Raw genomic sequence first — 26,470 nt, forward strand, 5'->3', positions numbered from 1 at the left:
ATTAGTAATTAATGTACATTACGTGTAATGTTTTGCATAATGTGGAAAATTTGATGAATTTCAAACAATTGTGAAACGTTAACGCATTATCGGTTTTGTGTAATGTAACCGAATAATTGATAAACTATGAAATATTGATGTTTATGATTGCTGGATGTTGTTGTTTTGGTGTGATTTCCTCCGGAATTGCCGTAAATTACAGGTAAAACATGACACATTTCCTGGGAAAAACCAGTGCAGACTGCACTGGTTCTGTAACTGGTGTGAGCGGCAGTTAACTGCCGCTAGCTTCCAGCGGTTGTTAAATGCCGGCGTATTATTGAGCGGCTGTTAACTGCCGCTGGGGGCAATTATGTCATATACTTGTGTCATTGTGAAGTTTTCTATGTCAGAAAAGCAATTTTCATTTGGATATATGATGGGCTCTTTTTGATCCGTTGGATGATTCACGAGTGTGGATCTGGACCGTTGCTTTATTTAATTGGTGTGGGGGGGAGAAGTGGGAGATGTGCATCCCTACGTGAACAATATGATTTGTTCTCGTTACCTGAAGAACATGATTCCTATGTATGAGGTAGTACTTAATGAAATGGGTTTCCGATTACCCTTCTCAAATTTTCACAAGGAGGTTTTTAAATGGCTGGAATTGGCCCCCCTTTCAGCTACATCTGAATTCCATGGTGCTTATCTGGGCCTTCGAGTTATTGTGTGAATACCTGGAATTAACCCTTACCATTGCCCTTTTCTTCTCCATTTTCACTTTGTAATGATCAAGAAAGAAAGGGGGAGGTAGGAGCTGAGTATCTCTAAGGCAAAACAGGAAATTCTTTATTATATTTGCTGACTCTCTGCGTAATTTCAAAGATTGGTATTTCCTCGCCAAGCCGAAGACTGAAGTGGTTTCAATTAACATCTTACATACAAAGAATAATGCGAGAATTTATGAGACATTTGTACCCAAGTAAGTTCCTCGCTTTCCATTCTATTAGTTTGATGAACACTACAAGCATTAACCATAAAATTTTCTTTTTTCTTACGAGCGTTTGTCTTTGGTGGAGTCTGCACACTATGATAAGCTCTAGTTCTATGTGAGTAGCTTTACGCTCTCCATGCTCGTTGTGATAGATGGGGATCCACTATTTTATTCCAAGGGTAAAACTTGTACCCAGGAGACTTTTGTTAACACCTATGACATGGTGAGGTCTTCTGACCCGAATGGGTTGTTGGGTAAGTTTTGTTATTGCTCTATTTGTGTTCTATTTTGATTTTCACTAATTCCTTAATGTTTTCTTCTTCGCAGGTGTAATGGATGGTTTGCAAGAAAATCTTAAGAAATTCATCAGGAAGTTTGGGTATAAGTCCACTGGCGTGAAAAGGAAAGATCCTCACCACATCAACACAATGATCTCGGGGGCCACATGTTCATATTCTCAGGTAGGTTTGCCCTTCGCTAATGGAAAAAAGCTACGCCGATCTAGATCATCGCAACATGTGGTGATAAATGTGGACGACCAGCAGGCGATATATGCGATATAAAATCAACTACCCGAGGTAAAGGATCACATAAGAGTTGGAGATACTTCAGTCTTCGGAGCATATTGTCAAACTCAGAGAAGTTTGGTCCTCACATTATCCCAAGACTAAACGACTTTGAATCCTCAATCGTAAAAGACCTCGGACCGCTTGGAAGGAGGCGAGCGATGACTGAAGGTGTTCTGGGAGTGATGAAGATGCTCAGTGTTGCCATTGCTCTGTATAATGTTAAGAGTGAGTACAAAGCTCGAAATAAAGGTTTTCTTGAGGATAAGAGGGGACTTGATGCCAAGTTCTAAGTTTTAAAACGGATTCACCAATTACAAAGTGAAGTACACGATCCAGGTGGGTTTGGTTACCGAGTGCGCCTATAAGGATCAGAAGATCGAGGCCCGAGAGAAAGGTGTTGAAGCCTCCAACAAGTCCATTGAGGATTTAAGGAGCAAACTGGTGACCCTCGAGGTAGATAAGAAAGTGTTGGAGTTTTCTTTGAATTTTATGGACATTCGAGGGAAAAATGAGCCTGATGAACCAGTATACATGAGTTGTGTGGAGCTTATTGCTAAAGTTGAAAAGGTCGAAAAAAATTTATATGGAGTAGCTCACCACGATTTTGATAATGTTGGGTCCAGGTGAAGGCTATTAATCTTGGTATCGAGCTGGTCACTTCACGGATACGTTTTCAGAAGGAAGTGGTTGATAGAGTGCCGGTGACCCCTTATGACTTCGAGGAACAAGGTGAAGAAGAAGAAACCTAACCCTGAAAGGCTTTGTAATTTTCTTTTCCTTTTGATTATGTTGTAACCAGGCATAGCACCATTAACATTGTGTAGCCCCTCATGGTTTACACCTTATTTTGTACAATTTAACTTCCCTTGTTTATCATGAATATTTGTTATGCTTTTATACTTATTGAAATGTATGTTTATATTTCAAGTATTTCTTTATGCACGGACAAATTGGTCGAAGTTAAACAATGGGTTTCCTAGTAAATTGATTGTGCAATATGATCATAGTTTTGGGTATTTTAAGATCAACTTTCAGCCGAGCGTTCTGAATCAAAACTAGATTAGGTCGATACCCTTCTCCCTCAAAGTCATTTCTTCGTATGACCATGGAGTGATGACTTGAAGCGTCCTTTTGCCCTGATGGTCCAGGTATGGTCGTTCCAATATTTATGCGGGGTATCTATCGGAAAATTTCATTTCATGTTTAACAGATTAAATTTTAAAAACGTGCTAAAAGTTGTGTTTCGAGCGAGAAATAGTGGATGATCAAAACTGAGTTTAAGTTTTATGCCCCAAGGCGTGAAGGTCCCATCGCGAGCTGCAGTTGGTAGTTATCATATCTCTCCCCCATAGTAGGTCATTGATGGGTCAAACTAGGTAAACATTTCTTGGTGTGTTTGTTTCTTTTCTCTCTTTATCTTTTTCTTGTGGTTTTGTGCTTTATACTTGGTTCCTAGATTATATCTATGTTTGTTATTGTTGTTGTTTGTTGAGATTACTTTGATATTCGTTACTACTTCCCTTGATTCCACACATCTAAGTTTATTGATGTGATTTTGAGTCTGAATTCACAACAGGTTATCATAGTTGGTGGCTTTGTCTTTTTGTTTGTTTGGACATAGTTTATTCCTTTTGTGTTTTTTGGTGGCATCCTTTATTCCAACTTACTATTGTTGTTAAATTTGAGTTTTTCTCTGGTACACCTTGTGATAAGGAGAATGTTTTTTCGATGTTAATATATTTCATTTTAACTTGTTTTAAAAAAATAATTTAATGAATAGTTTTAAAAAAAGCATATTAGTTAATTTCAAATAAAAAATTTAAAGTGTAACAAAAAAAAAGATAGTCTTGTCAAAGAAAAATTGATAGTGCTAGGCTGCTAGCTAGCGCCCCCTGATTTGGAGATAGTAAAGTTGTTGTTTTCCTATGAAGCCGACTTAGGTCGAGCCCCACGCCACAACTATTTGTCGCTACTCAAGTACTAAAATTCTATCCTTAATAAAAAATATTAAAATTCATTAATAATAATAACGCTCAAATTCTTTTGCTCAAACATAGATTAGGTAAATGTCTCAATTTCCTTAAAAAAAAGAAAGAAGGTAAATGTTTCTCTAGACAAGCGTGTCTTTTGCTCAAACACCATTTTTGTACGAACAAGTTTATAGTGTATAAAAGTCTTGCACAAAAATAAGATGTGATGTTGTAAAAAAAAAGTGATGAATTGATTAAATAGTAAAAGTGCATTTGTGCATGCTGCAAGACTAATTTACTTGTTCAAACAAAGTCTTTTTCCATTGTTGCACACTTTTATTTCTCCACACACTCATGCTCCATGGAACCATCAATTTTGCTTAGTAAATGCATTATATATAAAAAAAATTAAAAATGTCTGAGCACTGCTTAAAATATTTCTATCCTTATAAATATATCAACTTTCTTTGTTTTAGTCACTTTAAAATTTTTCTTCGACTTTTATTCTCCAAATTTTTTTATTGCCATTTTTGGTCTTTATTTTTAAGTCAGCTCATATGTGGACTTAATATTTTTGAATGAAAGTTTCCATGATTTTTAGGATATTATAAGAATATCTCTAAAAATAAAAAAAATTGTTGTATAAAAAAAAAATTGAGAAGGAAAAATTATTATAAATGATTGCACTACACAAAAAGAAAATCAAGAGTTATCCATGACAAGGGACAAAATACCTGGATAACATTAAAATTCCATGGGTAACTTGAATTTTCGAAGGAATACAAAGAGAACAAATTCCCTAGATAAATCTCTTGCAGGAGATATTTTTCGAAGGAAAATTTCCAAGCTAAACACCAAAATAAAAATTTATTTTATTTTATGGCAAAGGTTCAATATCCTTAATATTTGTCCTTGAGTGTATATTTTTTATTGGAATTGATTTTTTGTTTTTAGGTTGCTTCAAATTTTTCTTTCAAAGAAAACAAAAAATTTCCCACAGATAAACAAGTCTGTATTGGTTATTAGTCAGGTAGCAAATGATTTAACCTTTGAATCTCAAAAGATATACTTGCAAGAGCTCGATACTCAGCCTCATATGAAGAACGAGATACCGTATTTTACTTATTAGTCTTATATGAAACTAAAGAGGATCTCAGTCCTCTTTAGTTGCATAGAAGTTAAAGCTGAAAAGAATAAACCTTGAGTAGCCTGAACACGAGATTCAACGGGCTTAGCCATAAATTGACTAAGTTGTGTTAAACAAGAAATATGTCTAGTCTTGTGGTGGTGAGATAAAGAAGCCGACCAGTGAAGCGTCAATAAGATGATTGATCAGAAAATTCCGGGCCTCCTTCAGAATGTAAGTTTGATGGCATGGTTGAAAATGCGTTAGCAGGTTTTGCAGGCAAGTACACCTCTAACATTGAGCAGGTCAAGAGTATGATTTCTAAACAAAGAAAATCACCTCATTTCAGTAGATTTACTAAAATTTCTCATATATTTGATGTTTTACATGCTGATATTTGGGGAACATTGATTAGCATAAAATATAGCAGAACATCTACTGGTTAGGGTCAGTTTTGGAGGCCATAATCCAAGCTATACATGGAGGAGTATATGGATTACGATTCCGTTGTTGACTCTTGGCTATCGTTGGAAGATTGGCATGGGAAATCATATAAATGCATAGCACGAACCATGGATTAGGTCCAGATGTAATCCAAGGCCGACTACACCTACACCGCATCATCTTCAACACATATCACTAATTTCATCAATTTTCAATGAATTCGATGCAGCTTTTATCATGAAAATACTCCACCTGAGAGAAGGCACATACTTCATAACATGGCAATGCTCAAATGAAGGTAAGTACATATTGCGACAGTGACAGTGAGATCTACTTACAAATTATTATGGAGACTTGCACGTGAGTGCATTCCAACTAGAGTAAATCTTCTTCTACATGGAGTCTGTCTCATACACATCTACTTGTACTATGTGTGAAAGCTATATACAAGATGCTTGCTTGCCACTCTATTTTTGCTTGTGAACAATCTGTTAAGAGCATGCAGAAAGCAAACATATGGAACGATATACATCCTCTACCGATACAAGCAGACAGTTTCAAGGACATTTTGTTCTTGATTTGCAGCACTCGCTCAAAAGAACAAAGGAACCTCTTTGTTATACTATTGTGGAGTATTTGGTTCTTAGTGCAGAAATCAATGCCTTTGGGAAGGATATTTAATGAGTCCGAAAATAGTTGCAACTTTCGAGAGAGACGCATTAGCAGAGTTCCAGTTGGCACGCAGGAAGACAAAATTGCAGCAAGTAGAAAGCATAAATGATGCAAGATCTCCATTATGTTGGATGAAGCCAAGTGAGCGAATATAAAATATAATGTTGACGATGCAGTATTTGTGGCTGAACTGAACATAACATGAGATATGGAATTTACTTTAGAGAATTCCATGGTGAGTTCACTGTAGCACACAAATCATGGATAAAACTCACATTTATTACTATTATGATTAATATACATCTTTAGTGCTATAGTATTTGTCCAAAGAAGTATCCAACAGAACAATAGTGTTACAGTTTTTGTCCTTTCAGACTCTACAACTTTAGGTTTGATTTTAGATTGTGTTACCTTCATCCTTTTCCTTCAATAGAGTAGCTGAATCACTTTTTTTAATCTGCTCTCGGCGAAGCGTATCCCTTTCCTTGGTGAGAGCATAAACCTGCAGTTAAACACAATTCATGGAGTCTCAAAAAAGTTTTAGTTAAAAATATACACTTGAGACTTCTATCATTTGTGAAAGTATTTTGTTTTCTATGGCAAAAATTTCAATCATAACTTCGATGTACGATTGAAAATGCTATACACAACTTTTGAACAGATCATTTTGAGTTACATTATTGAAAACTTTGTTGATTAAGAACAGGAAACATAAGATTTATGACCAGTGATACCTTTCTCTCGAGAGTTGAAACTTTCTGTCGCAAAGATTCAACTTCAACTTCATTAGACTTTCTCTGTTCCATGATGATCATTGATCAATAATTAAATAGAAATATGTTGAAAACAATTTGTGATTAGTTTCCTATGCCACAAAGGCAAGGATAAGTAACAAAACATGTTCCTAACTACAATGTACTGAAAGAAAAAGAAAAAATACCTTTAAATCTTCAATTAAATCTTTGAATTGTTCATTCTCATTCATCAATTTTGCTATCTCATCAGCTTTAGCCTGCAAAGAGAACCAAGAGTAAAAGATTGCAACAAGATATACAACACTCTCATAGCTGCAAAAATTGTACATAAGAGATAAAGTCCGAGAGCGCATAATTACACAAGATGCATAGCTTTTTGAAGATATAGAAACATCAATTAAAAAAAATCGAACGGGTTTTCACCATTAATGATTGCTAGTCAGAAGATCTAAGTTTGTTATAGATGAAGAAAACAAATTTTAGGAGTTTAAAACCTTAGAGTGTGCTCCTCTCAAGGTATCAAGTTCGATTACCCCTGGTTCTAATTTCGGAGTTTAAAAAAAAAATGAATTTTAAACTTAACTATTTTAACACCACACGGAAATGTTCATGATCTTCGTATATGAAATACCTGAGCTTGTCTTGCAGCACCTAGTAGTGCTGCCTCCATCATTCTCATGTCCCTCTTCACCCTCTCCAGCTCAAGTATGGAATCTGAGTCATACATATTTTATATAGACATCAAACCCAACAATTCAAAATTCCTATCTAGAGAAAACTTAACAGACTTTGCAACTTCCTCAATCATAATTTTCACACACTCACTTCAATCCATTCAGAAAACAAAGATATTCAATAACAATCTCAAAAAGTAGAAATTACCTTCATTGTTGGATTCCCCTTTCTCTTCAAATCCAAGAGCAGTATCAAAATTCTTTTCAATATTCTTCACACTCTCCTGCAGCATATTCTCTGATCTCAAATAGAGATTACCTTCATTACCGGATTCCCGTTTCTCTTCGAAGCCAAGAGCAGTGTCAAAATGCTTCTCAATATTCTTCCCACTCTCCTGAAGCATATTCACTGATCTCAAATAGAAACTATCTTCATGACCGAATTCCCCTTTCTCTTCAAAACTAAGAGCGGTATCAAAATTCTTCTCAATATTTTCCCCACTCTCCATAAGCTTATTCACTGCTCCCGCGAAATTAAGGAAGTCCCCCGGTGCATTTTTTGCAATAAACCACGCCATCTCAAAACCTATACACCAAAAAACTCAAAAACTGTAACCTATTCAAAACATCCTCGAATTTCAGATCCCAAATAAATCATCAAAACAATGGGTGAGGAAGGAGCTACCACACAAGCAAATTTAGTGTATTCAATTAAAAAAAAGGCTTAGACTATGGCTTATATACACAAAAGAGGGGCAAGGGGCGGGCAAGAATAGTTGAGCTTGTGGAGTGTTGCGAACTGCGGTACTATATATATATTGGTTGTAACATCGTAAACCTCATTTTATCAGGAAAGTGAAACGGAACTATAGCTACTCTATACTTGCTGAGGAATGCACCATTAACCGAACTGCGTGGACAAAGATTGTGTCTCATTGTCATGCAATTTATTCGTTTCTTTTAAACTTCTATATTGGTTGCTGTTATAACAGTTAGTTAGTTAGGATAATAAGTATATAAGCTTGGTTATGACTCGTTGACTTATTTCTACTATCTTTTTCATATCTGTATCTCATTTCTACTATCATGAATACAATGTTTTAAGCTTTTCACCGTTATTCATGGATGTCATGTTTCTTAACAGACTATAAAACAGAACACCAAGTTTATAATTTCTGGAGCTAAAATTTAATTCACACACCACATCAAATGAAAAAACAATTACGACATAAAGAAAACATTAGTCTGAAACTGGATCATTGCAGAGGGAATGAATATGAATTGAATTGGAAAAAAAATGATAAGATCCAAAGTGAAAGAAGCTTACCTTAACGAACTTGTTGGATTCAGGAATCAGATCATGGTTATACAAATGGTTAAGCTTTGACTTATTTTATCAAACGAATCATTTCAAATTGGACAAACAAAGAAAAGAAGACTATTGCTGAAAATCTTGTTAGGACCAAGAAGTGTGTAAAAGAGAAGGGAGAGATGAGAACAATTATGAGATGAAATCCTTAATGAGACAAGGATGAAAAATAATGGTGAACAAAGAGATAGGTTGACTATCAATATGGAATATCACTCTCAATTCAATTTAATCTCTAAAGCATATAAATATAATAGTAATGTCTAAAATATATAAAATTCATTTGAAACTAAAAATACAATCTGTTTTTTTGAAGGATAGTATTAGTATATACAATCTGTTAACAACAATCTGTTAATTATTAGTATATCTTATATCAATAGTGGACCATTATTTTATTTTTGACATGTTCATCAATATTATTAATCAAATCAATAGTATTAGTGACAAGTTCTGCAAGTATAACAAAGATGAATAAAATTTTTGTATGGACATTTCATATGTTGGAGGGCAGATTCAAACTCGTAATCCTCTACGGTATGTGAATTTCGCTTCTAAATTTTATCATAAAAAAACAAGAAGCGACCTAATCTCATCCTTTACAACTCGGATGATTGAAGTTTTGAATAGACAATATATATGTTGGAGCACATATTCAAACTCGTAATTCCTTATAATATATGAATTTTATTTATAATAAATTAAAGAATGGCCAAATTAAAAAACATTACATTATTATCACATCACTTTACTCATGAATCATATGAACAAAATTGGAACCTTAATTACTAAGGTAAAATAATTTATGATCAGTCGTACTAAATTGACAGTGAACTAACTCCTGTAAAAATTGGCACTCCAAGATCCAATGTGGGCTCGGATTCTTGTCATGGTTTCGAATATACTAAAACTATCCGTAACCCCGACCCACTTGAATAACATTACTTAGAAATTCCACAAGAACAGGTCTGGAATTACCAACCCATCCATGTTCTCTTCTACATAATCAAAATTTGGCATCTCTGGCACGAAAAAATCACCACAAAAATCATCAAAACCCGGGAACATAGAGTTACCCAACCCAGTTTCCAAAAACATGTCCGAAAATAACCCATTTTGGTTGGAGTCACAATCTGTCTGAACCGTCACATCAGATAGAGCAGGAGATGGCAGCTCCATAGACAACAATGTTGTTGTCGTGCCCTCCGATAATGACGGTGTTTCAACCGGAGTGATAACGGGTTGACCCGAATTAGCAAAACGGGCTGCCGCGGTCTTAATCTCAGAATGTGTCATGGACCTTCCTCCGGCAATGTACGGAGGATCATTAGGGAAATTAAACTTAGCACCACTTCCACGTAAGCAAAACATAGCCGCGTCGAATGCACGTGCCGCCTTGACGGCTGAGTCATAAGAACCTAACCATATTCTCTGGCGGCTATTTGGTAGTCTGATTTCAGACACGTATTTTCCCCACTTCCTCTTCCTTACTCCTCTATACAACGAAGAATCACTTCTTTCCGCTGCAGTTTTTTCCACATTTGATTTCACCATATTTACTCTTTAGGGTATATGAAAATAATTACACAAACACTTTAGAATTTTGTGTTCTTTTTGAAAGTTATTGTTTAAGGAGGAACTGTTGATATCGTATGATGTTTTTGGCTGCGTTTGAGTTTGAGAGTTGAGTGAGAATTGCGGCTGAATATATAGCATATGCATGAATAAGTGAAACGAGTGAAGGAATTTGATTGACTGAATATGAAGGGTCAGAGCACTTAGAAGGCGTGTAAAGATGATGAGAGTAGTGATTATGATTTTGATTACGCGGCCATGGGAGACAAGAAGCCAAAGATTTGGACCACGTTATTTATTGTCATTTACTATAATACACGTGAGGAATATGTATATAACGTCAAAGGGGTGATGGTGATGGTATAAGAAACGACAAAGGTTATTGGATCAGGGGCATCCCCACTTTCACTTCTCACTTTGCACTTTCACTAAATTATTAGTTGAAACATTGCACTTTCACTTTGCACTTTCACTAAATTATTTCTTAAAGCACATGTGATCTTTATTATAAATAATAAGTCATTTAAATACTTTTGTCAAAAAAAATATCATTTAAATACTCTCTCTATTGTCAATTATAACTAAATTTAACTTTTTAGGTTCATTCAATTAATAATATATGTGATCCACAATATGAACTACATACATTATTAATTGAATAAACTTAAAAAGTTTAATTTGCTTATAATTAGCAACGGATGGAGTATTTCCTTTGCCGGTATTTGGCTCTCTCTTATTGATCATACTCTTAGTTTTGCTTCAGTTGTGTTTTCTTCTTTACAATATCGAGATGTCCAACAAAAGCAAATTTATGGAGAGATTTTGTGGAGTTCTTTTAAAACAATTAAATAATAAGGTTTGGAACAATATTGTTGAATCCGTTTCAATGATTTGTTTATGAGGGAACACTCTTTTTAATAGTTGGGTCAATGCCTAACTGATCAAGACCCATGACCCTAATCAGACTCATCACACTAAAATGGTTACCTAGCGCAAACCAAGTGTGGCTTGCTCTAAATGTAATGTGGATGCATCTTTCTCTCATGTGTTAAACAAAGTTGGCCTTGACATGTGCTTTCGGAATGATGAGGACCGTTTTTTGTTGGCTAAAAAAGAGTGGTTATCACCATTATTTAATGTTGAATTGGGAGAGACACTCAGATTGTTGTCTTCTCTTCAGTGGGTACATGACCTTTAGTTAGCCAACATGGATTTTGAGATGGACACAAAGGTGGTGGTAGACAATATCTATGGTTGTACACTCGACGTTTCGGATTTTAGGTCAGTTATTAATGATTATCGACTCCTACTTTCTTCTGATTTAGCAACCTCTGATGTTATGTTTATTAGAAGACAAGCAAATGAGGTTGCTCATAGTTTAGTTAGGGTAGCTCCATGTCATGCTAGTTTTCGTATTTTCATTTGAAATCTATTTTTTTTTATCGCTACTCTTATTTTAAATGAAATGCATTAAGTTTTCTTTTGTAAAAAGAAAAAAAGACAAATAGTTTACGATAAAGAAAAATAGTAAACAAAACACATAATTTAAGACAGATGGAGTAAAAGATATGATTTATTAAATCAATTTATTAATCATGTGTTTTCTACTACTCTAAATTTAAATTGAGGTCTTTCTTTAGGTAGGATGCATGATGTTTAGGATCAAACTATTGTCATTATTTATACACAAAAAAAAAGTGAAATCTAATATCATGAGTATAATTTATTAACATCGACAGTGTAATGATATAACTCTAATAACAAAGTCATAGTCGGAGTCCTCCTTATAATTTTCGTGTGTAATAGAACAATTACCTTAGGTGCTTCCCGGCACAAAAACTTTTTGAGAGAACTGCTCAATTTCTTTATTTGTTTGAGAGGTTTGGAAGGATCCGTTTGGTGCGCATGATAAGGAGATAAGATACTATAAAACATCATATCATGACTCAACCTGTTGTTTGCCGAACAAACAGAAAAGGATAAGTTTAACCTATTTCTAATCATATATCACTTCCCCTTTGTTATTTTAATCCTTAGTTTTAGGTGGGTTATCAACCTCATTTTAATCCAAAATAAAGATAAGGGACCAAAAAGATGTATTAGCCTTTGTTTTTCTAATGTTATGTTCTTCTATGATTTATTTGAATTTTGTTTGGATGGTTATGTAAGTGTTCTCGGGATACTTGTTTTTTATTTTTTATTTTTTATCGTAAAAAATTATGTATTTGTTTCACAAGGACAATTTTATAATTTAAATATAATATATTTCTTATCATGTCAACAGAAAGTATGCAACAAACACGTAATAAATAATGTTACATCTTTTTTATCTTGTGTGCATCAAACACATGATAAGATAAATGTTTAACCTGTCACTATCATATCATATCTTTATCCAACTTCTTATCATATTTCATATCATGTCTTTATCATATCATACGCACCAAACAAACCATACTTGTGAATGATTGTATTATCAACTAATCCTCAACAATCAAGTTTTAATAAAATGTAAATTTTGCTTCAAGTTGTGAGAGTTCACTACAAGAATTTTGGTTATTATTGGCCAACTAAATCCCACAGTAATGAATTAAATCCCTCAGTAATACACATTACTGGGGGCTTTTGTGACAAAAACGGTCCCTCAGTAATACTGGCGTCAGTAATGTTACTGACGGAATATTCCGTCAGTAGTGTTAGGGATGATTTGAGGAAGCAATACTGAGGGATTTTTCCCTCAGTAATTACTGACGGAATAATCTGCCAGTAATTACTGACGGAATAATCTGCCAGTAACGTAAATATAGGAAATTCACCTCATTAATACTGGCCGTTTTATTCCGCCAGTACTGTTACGACCAATATAAATCCGCCAGTAATGTTGCTTCCAATTAATATTAAATATTAAATCCACCAGTAATGACAAACAATAATGGCAGAAAAATCCGCCAGTAATACTCTTTTTGGTTTTTTTTAAAATGATTTAATTGATTAATTAAAAAGATAAATTAAATTTCCACTGTTTTTTTGGAGAGCACTTCCTAATGAAATAAAATTAATTAGACAAAAATAAATTAAAGAAATAATTGTTTTTGTTGGATCAACAAATTTTCATTAGCATAGGAAGGTATAAGAACTACCAACTCTAGCAAGTTCTAGCAGCAGCATGTTAATTACAGTACCAAAAAACTTAATCAAAATAACATGGGAAGCACACACAAACAATCCTTGGGTGCTCCCTGATTCTGAACTCTAGCAAGTTCTAACAGCAGCAGCATGTTACAGCATCAAAAAACTAAATCAAAATAACAAGGGAAGCACACACAAACAGTCCTTGGGTGCTCCCTGATTCTGCACTGCTGCACTGCTGAGACAAAATAACATAGGAATCTAAGCTAAAAGTTCTAACAGCAACAAAATAAAAACCAGTCTACAAAACAAGAAAAACTAATCCCAAGACCGCCTATTTCCCAAGACCTGTCATCACAAAGAATAGTCCAAACTTAATCATCATAGTATTGGGGCAAATTTGATCCCGATCTCCCACCTGATGATCCACTTCCTCCTCTACCCATGTTTTGGAGATTTTCTTGTGAAGCATTAAAATTATTATAGTTCCTCAAAAAAATCTCACCATCTGGTATGTTGAAATCAGCGGCATTGAAAGTGGATCTCGTCGAAGAAGACGTCTGGCGATCACCTACAGGAACATGAGGTCTACGATGCTCTTCATGATCACTACGCATAGATTGGGGTTGTACGCGAGGGCGTTTGTTTAACTGTGGAATTATGCACCTATCGAACGACGTCTGTTGTGATAATAGGAACAGAAAATGAGAAAATGATTATGATTATTTTGGAAATAAAACAATTCCAATGAAATATTGAATTCATATTTATATAAAGAAATTTTAGTACTAAATTGGTAATAAAACAAACCTAAAAAAAAGTAATAAAACTTTAAAAAAAAAAATGAATCAGATATAAGATCATACCTCCAAATCATCATATTGAGGTGTTACCGCGTGATCATATGCAACAAGTTGTGATGTATCCCCACGAGATCGTCGTTGTTGCTCTTGCATGGTTCTTTGCACCAATTCAACTACTTGGCTCTTCATTTCTTGTTGTGATTTTACAAGTTCTTCATGTTGTGCCTTCAATATTGCATTCTCAGCCCTCAATTGCTCAACCTCAGCATAAATGGGATCGTCGTGTCTACGAGTTGACCGACCTGTGCGTTCAAAAGAGTTAAGGCAAGTATCTATATATGTGCCAGATGAATCCTTCTGATATAACTTAGAGTTACTACCAGCACCAACAATACGGCCCTTGTTCTTCCCACCCACAGTCTCTATAAATTTGTTCATTATAATTCCACTAGCAGTGGCAGAATCATATCGATCAGAAGGGGGAAGACTATCCTGCTGACTTTGAAAAGCTTCAATAAATTCTGTCATGGTCTTCTGCACATATATTCAAAATTAAATATAAGTTATCATGTCTAAAACAGAAGCCATAAAAACGCAACAGTGAAAACACCAACAGCCCAAATAGAATTATTGAGTGAAAGCCAACAGTGAAGCCATAAAAACACCAACATCAAAGCCATTAATTGATATATTTAATAAAAATATTAATATTATACGTACATGTATGCTTTTCGATCTATCATCACGAGGCAATCCATCTTTAAAATGAAAATGATCAAAAGTCTCCAATAAGGTTGGAAGTCGTCCATGTTGTGCTTCGTGTCTGAAGCTAGATGTACCAGCATTTACAGACCCCCCTGAGTGTGTGTTGGTAGTTGCCCTCTCTGACCCTCTGTTAGCTGCATTCTGCGCACACTTCTTTTTGTATTCTGGTGTATTCCACTTCTTACACAATTCAGGCCATGTGCCTTCGCCAATCCATTTTGGACGATTTTCATCGTTCGCTCCACGTTTATTGCGTGCAACAGAAAGCATGCCTGAGAGGCGCTTGGAGCATGCTTTGTCAAAAACTTTACTAATCTCACCATCCTCTTCTTTCTTCCACACGCATTTCTCCTGCAAAAATAATGTTTCATTGAAAATCATGTTTTGTTTTACAGCTTCCCTCCGGAGACTCGGACAAGCCTGTTTAGTTTTTAAGTTTGAAATTTGAATTGAATTTGAGAACTTTCTTATATTCCTTTTTTTTAATTTATCAGTCTATCATACAACATAAGAAAGTCAAGTGCCAATAGAATGCCTTATTGCATCTATTTCGTTTCACATTAATTCATTGTTGCATTTGAAAGTAACGAACTATCAGCAAACCGTTATTTAGCTGTTTCTAGTTTCACATTAATTCACCTGAATTATTTCTTCTTTCGTAGTTTTGAGAATGCCAAGTCATTTTCTCTGCAGTTTGCATTGATGCATACATCCTCTGTAGTCTTGGTATAATAGGTAAGTAAAACAATGCCTTTCTTGGAACGGGTTTTCCCTTACTTTGATCTAGAGTGTTTGCTTCCTTTATACCTCGGTTCCTGACAAAATTTACATTCGACCAGATGTCCATCTTTTACACCAAATTCGTTGTCGTAAAACAACATGCAACCTTTAACACAACAATCAATTCTCTTCACTCCAAGTCCTAACTTCGACACTAGCTGCTTCGCTTCATAAAAACTTTTTGGCAAGCCATCGGTTATGGGTGTTGAATCCAACATCATTTTGGTCGTCACATCTAAAGCTTCTTCAGGAACATGAAATTGAGACTTTTAGGCTATAAGTCTTGCACACATTGATAACTTTGAATGAGGAGATCCTGGGAACAACGGTTTATTTGTTTCTTTCAAAATATTATAAAATTTCTGGGCCTCTTCATTTGGGGGTTCATCTACCTCGACATCATCCTGCACCTCATCATATTCAGCATCTAATCCAGCATTAACTCCAAGAGCATCCACTATCATATTATCCATCATTTCAAATTGAACATGTTGGGTACTACTTGATGAACCTACTGCATGACTCTCTTGGACACCTGCATTAACTATCGGAGGTGCCACAAATGACGATTCACCATGACTTGTCCAAATCCAATAGTTAGGTCTGAAACCTTTACTATATAAATGCAACCTTATTTCTTCTTCACTACGAATGCACCTACAATCACAAACTACACACGGGCATCTAATTCCCCCTTCATTTATGAAAACAGGATTAAATTTTACGGTACATATAAAAAGTTCAACACCTAACTTAAAAAGCTCCTTAACTTGCCCTTTTTTTTCATGATGACTTCTATCATACATCCAACTACGATCATCCATACCTGTAATGCATATAACATGGTCAATATAAAATAAAGATCACTAAAAAGTTTTAATTTCTACTTTTTTTAATTTATTTTTGAAATTGTTTCAATTACTAAAAAGTTTTAATTTTTAAAATAAATTCACACACATACAAATTGAAGGAGTCAATAAATTATAAAATAAAATTTTACAAAATGTCTTTTTTAGAGTCAAGTTACAGTGATAACACTTTTTAAAATAATCACAATAATAACACTAAAATATTTTTTCCTAAATTAACTATATATACTAAAAAATTACAATTATTAAAAAAGTTTTAATTACTACTTTTTTTAATTTATTTTCGAAATTGTTAAAATTTTTAAAATAAATTCACACACATACAAATTGATGGAGTCAATAAATTATAAAATAAAATTTTACAAAATGTCATTTTTAGAGTCAAGTTACAGTGATAACACTTCTTAAAAAAATCACAATAATAACACTAAAATATTTTTTCCTAAATTAAATATATACACACTAATAAATTACAATTATTAAAAAAAATAAATTGTACAATTTTAATTTGACTACTAACCTTGTGTCAATTAGCTAGAGTCTGACTTTAAGCATTGCTCCCATCAACACCAATAAAAAGTGAAATGTATAGAATATCAACTATATAAAAATTTAAAATCTGTCAATATTACAATAATTAAGAAAATAAATTCAATACATCTAACATTAATAAAAAAATAGAAGTCTTTACCTTGAAGAGAAAAAATTGTGTGGAAAAAGATGAAGAAATTTAGTAAGATTGTAGAGAATTGTTTTAGGAAGATATGTTTGTGTTGAATGAGATCGAGAGCTTCTGTGAAGGAGTACATCCAGTTGGAAAAAATCAATCTGCATAGCATTACTGGCGGATTTTATTCATTACTGACGAATTCGTTTATTAATGACAACCGACCATTACTGACGGATAAGCGGATTACTGACGGATTAATTGCTTCATTACTGGCGGAAATTGTGTATTACCGACGGATTCGAATGCAACGTTATTACTGGCGGATATGGTGCATTACTGGCGGAATATTTAATTCGTTATACTATTACTGGCGGATTTATATCCCTCAGTAACGCAAAGGCACATTATTGGCGGATCTGTTGCATTAGTGGCGGAATATTTAATCCGTTATTCTATTACTGTCGGACTTATATCCCTCAGTAATGCAAAGGCATGTGCTTTTACAATATTGGCGGAATATTTCCGCCAGTAATACATCTTAGGTTCTTTATTGATATTACTGGCGGATTTATCCGTCAGTAACGTTATTGAGGGTTTTTTTAATATTACTGAAGGTTTATTCCGCCAGTAATTACTGAGGGCCTAAATCCCCCAGTAATGCAATTTTGAATTGGTTAGTAATATTGGGAATTCTTGTAGTGGTTGCTGGTTGACATTATGGTTAGTGTTGGATTTGAAGAACTTTGGAGCGCGGATTCAAACTTGTTATTCTCTACAATATGTGAATTTCGCTGTTGAATTCTTTACGAAAAAAATAAGCGACAAAATCTTATCCTTTTATTTATAATAAATCCAAGAATGGCTAAATTAAAAGGCATTACATGATTACCACACCAATTTACAGTGTTTCGTGAATCATATGAACAAAATTGGAACCTTAATTACTAAGGTAAAAAAATGTATGATAAGAACTAAATTGACAGTGGACTAAAATTTAGTCACTAAATCCTGTAAAAATTGGTACTCCATATCCATTGTGGATCCGGATTCTTGTCATGGATTCGAATATACTAAAACTATCCATAACCCTTAGAAATTCCATAAGAACAGGTCTGGAATTACCAATCCATCCATGTTTTCTTCTACATAATCAAAATTTGGCATCTCCGGCACGTAGAAATCGCCACAAAAATCATCAAAACCCGGGAACATAGAGTAACCTGACCCGGTTTCTGAAAACATGTCCGAAAATAACCTGTTTTCCTTGGAGTCACAATCTGTCTGAACCGTCACATCGGATAGAGCAGGAGACGGCAACTCCATAGACAACAATGTTGTTGCCGTCCCCTCCGATGATGACGGTGTTTCAACAGGAGTATTTTCGGGTTGACCCGAATTAGCAAAAGAAGCTGCAACGGTCTTAATCTCATAATATGTCATGGACCTTCCTCCGGCAATGTACGGAGGATCATTTGGAAAGTTTCTTCTGATTTAGCAACCTTTGATATTATGTTTATTAGGAGATAAGCAAACGAAGTTGCTTATAGTTTAGCTATGGTAGCTCTATGTCATGCTAATTTCAGTATTTTCATTTGAAATCCGTTGTTTATCTCTACTCTTATATTAAATGAAATGCATTAAGTTTTGTTTTGTAAAAAAACAATGGACAAATACTTTGAGATAAAAAAAATTGTAAACAAAACAAAACACATAAGTTAAGACAAATGAAGTAAAATATATGATTTATTAAATCAATTTATTAATCATGTGTTTTATACTACGCTAAATTTATTAATCATGTGTTTTCTACTACTCTAAATTTAAAGTGAGGTCTTTAGAAATCAATTTAGGTTCAAACTACATTATCTGTATTTATACTCAAAAAGAAAGTGAAATCTAATATTGAGTATAATTTCTTTACATCGACAGTGTAACGATATAATTCTAATAACACTGTCATAGTCAGAGTCCTCCTTATAATTTTCGTGTATCATAGAACAATTACCTTAGGTGCTTCTGCCTTCTAGCACAAAAACTTTTTGAGAGAACTGCTCAATTTTATTTTATTTTTGAATCGGCAAATATTATTAAACGTCATCCCCGCAAGACGCAAGGTATGGACGAAACAAGATACAAATGGTGCCGCATATAGACGGTACACCATTAACCACCTAAAAAACCCTGGAGATAAACCTACCAAAACACATCACCACCTAAAACAGACTCCAAAAAAAGCAAGCACTGTAAACACGGTATCCACCACCGCCCATCGTCACTACTCACCCACGAAGAACACCCTCAAAATAAAACTCCCAAGCAGAGCTACATATCGAAGAGCACCTAACCGAAGGATCATGCAGCTATCACAAACCTCACGACCTCCGATCCACCGAAAGAGCACAACACATAGCCCAAAAACCAACATAGGTCAAAGAACTGACTCCCGATCTCGAATCAAAAGTGATCGGCCAACCAGACTATAGTACCAAATTAGCAGGGCACCCCTCGCCCCCTGTACACCAGAGGAAACCAAACCAAGTCAAACAAAAATTAGCAGCTCATTTTATTTATTTGTTTGAATGGTAAGGCTATCAAAGCCTCCGTTATAGGCACACCAACAAAATATTATTTTTCTTTAAATTTTACAAACAAATAGGTTACATACGTAGACAAAAACTATTTCACATATAAAACTTGTTTTAAGCCTTACTCGTTATTGAAAATTATTAAGCCAATCCTAGCAGAACGGTTTTCATTTGTCTCTATTTTGTTTTACGTAAGGTGAGGTGATTCAACCTTTAAGTGGAGAATAGATTAAGAATTATTTTTTAATGAGCATTTCAAACAATGTCCATATATCTTGACATGCCTGTATATGTAAATATGTCCAATATTCCGTTGTCTCCAAACACAATGTCCATTTCAATAGTGGACCATTATATATTTTACATGTTCATCAATAGTATTAGTGACAAGTTCTGCAAGTACAACACAGATGAATAAAAAAAAGTTTATGGACATTTCATATGTTGGAGGACAGATTCAAACTCGTAATCCTCTATAATATGTGAATTTCGCTGCTGAATTCTATCATAAAAAAAAAAAGAAGCGACAAAATCTTATCCTTTACAACTCGGATGATAAAAGTTTTGAATGGACATTATATATGTTGGAGCGTGGATTTAAACTTGTAGTTTCTTACAATATATGAAATTCGCTGTTGAATTCGACAAAATCTTATCCTTTTATTTATAATAAATCTAAGAAGGAACCTTAATTACTAAGGAAAAAAATGTATGATCAGTACTAAATTGACAGTGGACTAACTCCAGTAAGAATTGGCACTCCTAGATCCAATGTGGACCCGGGTTCTTGTCACGGTTTCGGATATACTAAAACTATCCGTAACCCGACGAACTTGAATATCATTTCTTAGAAATTCCACAAGAACAGGTCTGGAATTACCAACCCATCCATGTTCTCTTCTACATAATCAAAATCTGGCATCTCCGGCACGTAGAAATCGCCACAAAAATCATCAAAACCCGGAAACATAGAGTAACCTGACCCGGTTTCTGAAAACATGTCCGAAAATAACCCGTTTACCTTGGAGTCACAATCTGTCTGAAGAGTCATATCGGATAGAGCAGGAGACGGCAACTCCATAGACTCCAATGTTGCTGTCGTCCCATCCGATGATGACGGTGTTTCAAACGGAGTATTTTCGGGTTGACCTGAATTAGCAAAAGAAGCTGCAGCAGTCTTAATCTCAGAATGTGTCAAGGACCTTCCTCCGGCAATGTCCGGAGGATCATTAGGAAAATTAAACTTAGCACCACTGCCACGTAAGCAAAACATAGCAGCGTCAAATGCACGTGCTGCCTTCACGGCTGAGTCATAAGAACCTAACCATATTCTTTGGCGGCTGTTTGGTAGTCTGATTTCAGACACATATTTTCCCCACTTCCTCTTCCTTACTCCTCTATACAATGAAGAATCACTTCGTTCCGCAGCAGTTTTTTCCACGTTTGATTTCACCATATTTACTCTTTAGGGTATAAGAAAATGATTACACAAACACTTTAAACGCACAGAAATGTTGTTAGAAGTGAAAGTTGTTATTGTTTAAGGAGGAACCTGATATGTGTTGATATTGTATGATGTTTTGGCTGCGTTTGAGTTTGAGTTTGAAAGTTGAGTGAGAATTGCGGCTGAATATATAGCATAGCATGACTAAGTGAAACGAGTGAAAGAATTTGACTGAATATGAAGGGTCAGCGCACTAAGAAGGCGAGTAAAGATGATGTAGTAGTGATTAAGATGTTGTCTACGCGGCCATGGAGACAAGAAGCAAAAGATTTGGACCATGTTATTTATATACTCCACGTGATGAACATATATAAAGTCAAATAGGTGATCGTGATGGTGATGGTATAGATCAGAGAAATGACAAAGTTTATTGGATCAGATGCATGTCCACTTTCACTCCTCACTTTACACTTTCACTAAATTATTAGTTGACACATAATATTTGCTTTAAAGTACATACCGGTCCTATTTATTAGAAATATTTGACTTTTTTGATTCTTGCATAAATGATGTATTTAGTTTATATTCTAGACAAGATACATTAATTACACAATGAATCTAAAAATTCAACTTTTTCTTATAAATATGACCGGAGGAAGTAAATCCTATATCGGTTATAAACAAAAAATTACTTTTTAAATTTATTGAATAATTTACGTATCTAGTATATAATGTAAACCAGATATATTAGTTATTCAATGAATTTAAAAAGCACAATGTTGCTTATAATTGAGACCGGAGGAAGTAATTGTCTTAGGTTTTTAATTTGTTATTCTCGCCGGCCGTTTCAAATTAGGTGTTTCTTTTGAAGTTTTAACGATTATTAAAGAAATGATAAATAATATTGAATTTAATAGTTAAATGTGTTTCATTTACTTAAACACAATTAATTATAGTTAGTGAAGTTGTTAGATGATTGAAAAACACTAAATAAGGGTATATTAGTGGAAAAGAATAATAAATATTGTATTGGTAGTATAAATTAGAAAAATATTTTCACTTTGGTCTCCCAATAGCAATTAGCATGGCCACTTATAACTGTATCAGAGCTATTAGCTCTGCATGCTAAGAAATGGAATGTGGGGTTGGTGAATACTTTCTTTGATTATGTTACAACCAATTTAATCCTCAAAATCCCTTTGATTGAATTTGTTTTGTCTGATGCTCCAACTTGAAAGTTTGAAAAGGATGGTGAGTATACGATGAGTAGTGTTTACTGTCAGACAATTAATACTAATAATGATGCAATGCAACATAGGGTGGAAGGACATTGGAGCTCCTCTCGAATCTTAAGCGACCCCCTAAAGTTAAGAATTGTCTATGGAAAGCATGTCTCAATTGTCTCCCTACACAGTTAAGATTGCAAAGTCGAGGTGCTCCTTGTCAAGGTTCTTGTGCGGTTTGTGCGGTTTGTGTTGCTTGCTGGCAACATACTAGCAAAAACAAATTTTGAAGAGTTGTCCTGGTCTTGGTTTGTTCTTCCTTAGAGATTCTTCTTTATGTTTGTCAGGTTTCTCAGATGCAGATTGGGCAAGTTGCTTAGATTCTAGAAGATCCATCTCTGGTCAGTGTTTCTTCCTTGGCAAGTCTCTCATATCATGAAGAAATAAGAAACAGTTGACTGTTTAGATCATCTTCTGAAGTAGAGTATCGTGCTTTAGGTGCAGTAACTTATAAGTTGCAATGGTTGCTTTATCTGCTCAGAGATTTGCATATTCAAAGTCCTAAGCTTCCTGTCATATATTGTGATAATCAAAGTGTTTTGCATATTGCTACTAATCCAGTTTTTCATTAAAGGACTAAGGACCTTGAGATTGACTGTCATTTGGTTAGGGAAAAGTTATAAGCAGGCAATCAAGAAGCTTCTTCTTGACTCTTCCAAGGATCAGCTTGCAGATATCTTCACAAAACCTTTACTCCCTCAACCATTTCATCTTCTTTCATCCAAGTTGGGAATGCTATATATCTCCCATCCTCCAACTTGTGTGTGTGTGTGTGGTGGGGGTGGGGGGACAATAGAGTATGAAAAAAACCCTATGCCTCAAGCAACACAAATAAACACTAGTTCATAAAGCATACTTGCGATACAAGCTATCTAGAGTTAGTTAGACTAATCTACTACACAAGCATGTATTTAGGTACTGTGTATCCTAAGCTTTTGACTATAAGTACCCAATTTTATCATAAGCTTTTAACTATAAGTACCCAATTTTATCATAAGCTTTTGACTATAAGTACCCAATTATATCATAATTTCATGTATGAGAAATGAGTTTGTTTCCCAATTGTATTTTCCATAATACATACAATAAAAATCCATATATAAAACTTGTTTTAGACGTCACTTGCTATTAAAAAATATTAGGCTGATCCTAGCACAACAATTTTCATTTGTTTTTATTTTTGTTTTATGAAAGGGTGCATGTGACACACTTTGCCACCAATGCAACGTTTCCATTTTTACTTGGGTGGGGTGATGCAATCTTTAAGCGCTAAAAAGATTAAGATATACCGGATATATCTGTATATGTTCGGTATATGCTTGTCTTCAAGTCAATAAGTATATGAGTGACAAGTTCTACAAGTACAACATAGATCATAAAACGTTCATAACAAAAGATCATAAAATTTTTGTATGGACATTTCATATGTTGAAGCACGGATTCAAACTCGTACTCCTCTACAATATATGAATTTTCACTGCTGAATTCTTTCGTAAACGACAAAATCTTATCATCTACAACTTTGAAGATAAAAAAATTGAATAGACATTTCATATGTTGGAGCGCGAATTCAAACTTGTTATTCTCTACAATATGTGAATTTCACTATTCAATCCTTTCGAAAAAAATAAGCGACAAAATCTTATAATTTTATTTATAATAAATCGAAGAATGACCAAATTAAAAAAACATTATATAATTATCACAGCACTTTACAATGTTTCATGAATCATATGAACAAAATTGGAACCTTAATTACTAAGGTAAAAAAATTTATGATCAGTACTAAATTGACAGCGGACTAACTCCTGTAAAAATTGACACTGCAAGATCCAATATGGATCCGAAATTCTTGTCATGGTTTCAGATATACTAAAACTAACCCTAACCCGACCCACTTGAATATCATTACTTAGAAATTCCACAAGAACATGTCTGGAATTACCAACCCATCCATGTTCTCTTCTACATAATCAAAATTTGGCATTTCTGGCACGAAGAAATCACCATAAAAATCATCAAAACCAGGAAACATAGAGTAACCTGACCCATTTTCTGAAAACAGGTCCGAAAATAACCCATTTTCCTTAGAGTCACAATCTGTCTGAACCGTCGCATCAGATAGAGCAGGAGACGGCAACTCCATAGACAACAATGTTGTTGTCGTCCCCTCCGATGATGACGGTGTTTCAACCAGAGTGCTAACAGGTTGACCCGAAGTAGCAAAACGTGCTGCAGCGGTCTTAATCTCAGAATGTGTCATGGACCTTCCCCCGGCAATGTTCGGAGGATCATTAGGAAAATTAAACTTAGCACCACTGTCACGTAAGCAAAATATAGCCGCGTCAAATGCACGCGCCGCCTTGACGGCTGAGTCATAAGAACCTAACCATATTCTCTGGCGGCTGTTTGGTAGTCTGATTCCAGACACATATTTTCCCCACTATCTCTTCCTTACTCCTCTATACATTGAAGAATCACTTCTTTCCGCCGCAGTTTTTTCCACATTTGATTTCACCATATACTCTTTAGGATATAAGAAAGGGTCTTGTTAACGAGTGCCCCCGGGGCACTCTTTAAGCATTCTAAAATAAGAAATTATTCTTTAAAAAAGTTAAATATATCAATTTCCAATGCATTGAATACACACATTTTCATAAATAGTTACTACTTATGGTTCTTAACTAGTGCCCCGGGGGCACTGGTTAACATTTCCCTATAAGAAAATAATTACACAGACACTTTAAACGTATAGAAATGTTGTGTTCTTTTTGTTAGAAGTGAATGTTGTTGTTTAAGGAGGAACCTGATCTGTGTTGATATCGTATGATGTTTTGGCTGCGTTTGAGTTTGAGAGATGAGTGAGAATTGCGGATGAATATATAGCATGCATGAATAACTGAAACGAGTGAAGGAATTTGATTGACGGAATATGAAGGGTCAAAGCACTTAGAAGGCGTGTAAAGATGATGAAAGCAGTGATTATGATGGGAAAGCACTTGGGTGACATAATGTCACCGTGACATTAAATTTGGGCCACACAACACACATTGCCACATAACATCTGGGCCACACAACACATACAACACATCTGGGCCACACAACACAATACCTTTGCGTGGCACAGATTTAATGTCACGGTGACATTATGTCACCCAAGTATTTTCCGATTATGATGTTGTCTACGCGGCCATGGAGACAAGAAGCGTTATTTATTCTCATTTATATAATCCACGTGATGGTGATGGTGATGGTATAAGAAGCGACAAAGTTTATTGGATCAGATGCATCCCACTTCCACTCCTCACTTTACACTTTCACTATATTATTAGTAGACAAAATATTCCCTACGGTTCACGATTTTGGAGAATAATTTTGTTTAAATTTACTTGTCACTTTCAAGATTTAATTCAACATTAATTATTTGTTTATTAATAATACATTTATCTATTTAATGTAGAGAGAGAAATAATAGGATGAAATAATAAATAGGTAAGAGTGTTATAGAAAAAACAAATTTCATCAAAAATAACAAAATTTATTTGATTTCTTGGTATGTTTAATTTTCTCAAAAATAACAAAAGCGACAAGTATTGTGAAACGGAGGGCTTAGTATTTGCTTTAAAGTACTTGTTTGTTTAAGATTTTTATTTCGCTACCCTCTTCATCTCATATTAAATGTTTTTTCTTTAAGTTTTACTCCATCTGTTTCACAATGAGTGTCACTTTAGTCAAATAAATTCGTTTTAAAATGAATGTCACTTTACATTTTTAATGTAACTTTATTTTTTTCTTCCAATTTTACCCTCAAAAATACTCAAACTTTTCTCTCACACAATTTTCAATGCAACTTTAAGTTTGTCTTTTTCTTATAAAGTAAGGGCAATTACTTTATAAGAAATACTTTCTTTTTGTCCCAAGAGCAATTAGCATGGCCATATATTACCGGAGTTGAGATCCTCTCCATTTATAAAAATAAATGGAGATTGTCATTATGAAAGAGATAAACACAAAA

At 34.5% G+C, this 26,470-nt stretch overlaps 3 protein-coding genes, 1 long non-coding RNA gene and 3 pseudogenes across 7 annotated transcripts; all 7 read right to left on the bottom strand.

Annotated features, from left to right (window-relative positions):
* Positions 1-6,015: 6,015 nt before the first annotated feature.
* LOC146946124 (uncharacterized) lies at positions 6,016-8,849 on the bottom strand. Its single transcript, XM_085744314.1, has 6 exons — positions 8,511-8,849; positions 7,392-7,769; positions 7,141-7,223; positions 6,695-6,766; positions 6,489-6,551; positions 6,016-6,256 (listed from the first exon to the last, which is right to left on the bottom strand). Exons 2-6 carry the CDS (start codon positions 7,759-7,761, stop codon positions 6,152-6,154), a joined length of 693 nt encoding a protein of 230 aa, XP_085600440.1. The 5' UTR covers positions 7,762-7,769; positions 8,511-8,849; the 3' UTR covers positions 6,016-6,151.
* A 357-nt stretch (positions 8,850-9,206) lies between these two features.
* On the bottom strand, positions 9,207-25,286 carry LOC146946125 (ethylene-responsive transcription factor ERF017 pseudogene; annotated as a pseudogene). The gene is made up of 2 exons (XR_015026641.1): positions 25,242-25,286; positions 9,207-10,172 (listed from the first exon to the last, which is right to left on the bottom strand). The product of XR_015026641.1 is annotated as an ethylene-responsive transcription factor ERF017 pseudogene (transcript).
* Positions 13,217-15,239, bottom strand: LOC146946126 (uncharacterized). Its single transcript, XM_085744309.1, has 3 exons — positions 14,780-15,239; positions 14,123-14,593; positions 13,217-13,936 (listed from the first exon to the last, which is right to left on the bottom strand). The coding sequence occupies exons 1-3, from the start codon at positions 15,203-15,205 to the stop codon at positions 13,631-13,633; spliced, it is 1,203 nt and encodes a 400-aa protein (XP_085600435.1). The 5' UTR covers positions 15,206-15,239; the 3' UTR covers positions 13,217-13,630.
* Positions 13,217-17,285, bottom strand: LOC146946127 (uncharacterized). Its single transcript, XR_015026638.1, has 3 exons — positions 17,165-17,285; positions 16,994-17,073; positions 13,217-13,604 (listed from the first exon to the last, which is right to left on the bottom strand). It is a non-coding gene; the product is annotated as an uncharacterized LOC146946127 (long non-coding RNA).
* LOC146946128 (ethylene-responsive transcription factor ERF017 pseudogene) lies at positions 17,959-21,340 on the bottom strand (annotated as a pseudogene). Its single transcript, XR_015026639.1, has 2 exons — positions 20,416-21,340; positions 17,959-18,079 (listed from the first exon to the last, which is right to left on the bottom strand). The product of XR_015026639.1 is annotated as an ethylene-responsive transcription factor ERF017 pseudogene (transcript).
* Positions 18,233-18,583, bottom strand: LOC146946129 (uncharacterized). Its single transcript, XM_085748146.1, has one exon. The coding sequence runs from the start codon at positions 18,581-18,583 to the stop codon at positions 18,233-18,235; it is 351 nt and encodes a 116-aa protein (XP_085604272.1).
* Positions 24,084-24,998, bottom strand: LOC146946130 (ethylene-responsive transcription factor ERF017 pseudogene; annotated as a pseudogene). Its single transcript, XR_015026642.1, has one exon. The product of XR_015026642.1 is annotated as an ethylene-responsive transcription factor ERF017 pseudogene (transcript).
* Positions 25,287-26,470: the final 1,184 nt, after the last annotated feature.

This window comes from Medicago sativa, chromosome 2, assembly GCF_051527215.1.
Source record: "Medicago sativa cultivar Bolivia chromosome 2, Bolivia_mono, whole genome shotgun sequence".
In the NCBI taxonomy this organism is placed as follows: domain Eukaryota; kingdom Viridiplantae; phylum Streptophyta; class Magnoliopsida; order Fabales; family Fabaceae; genus Medicago; species Medicago sativa.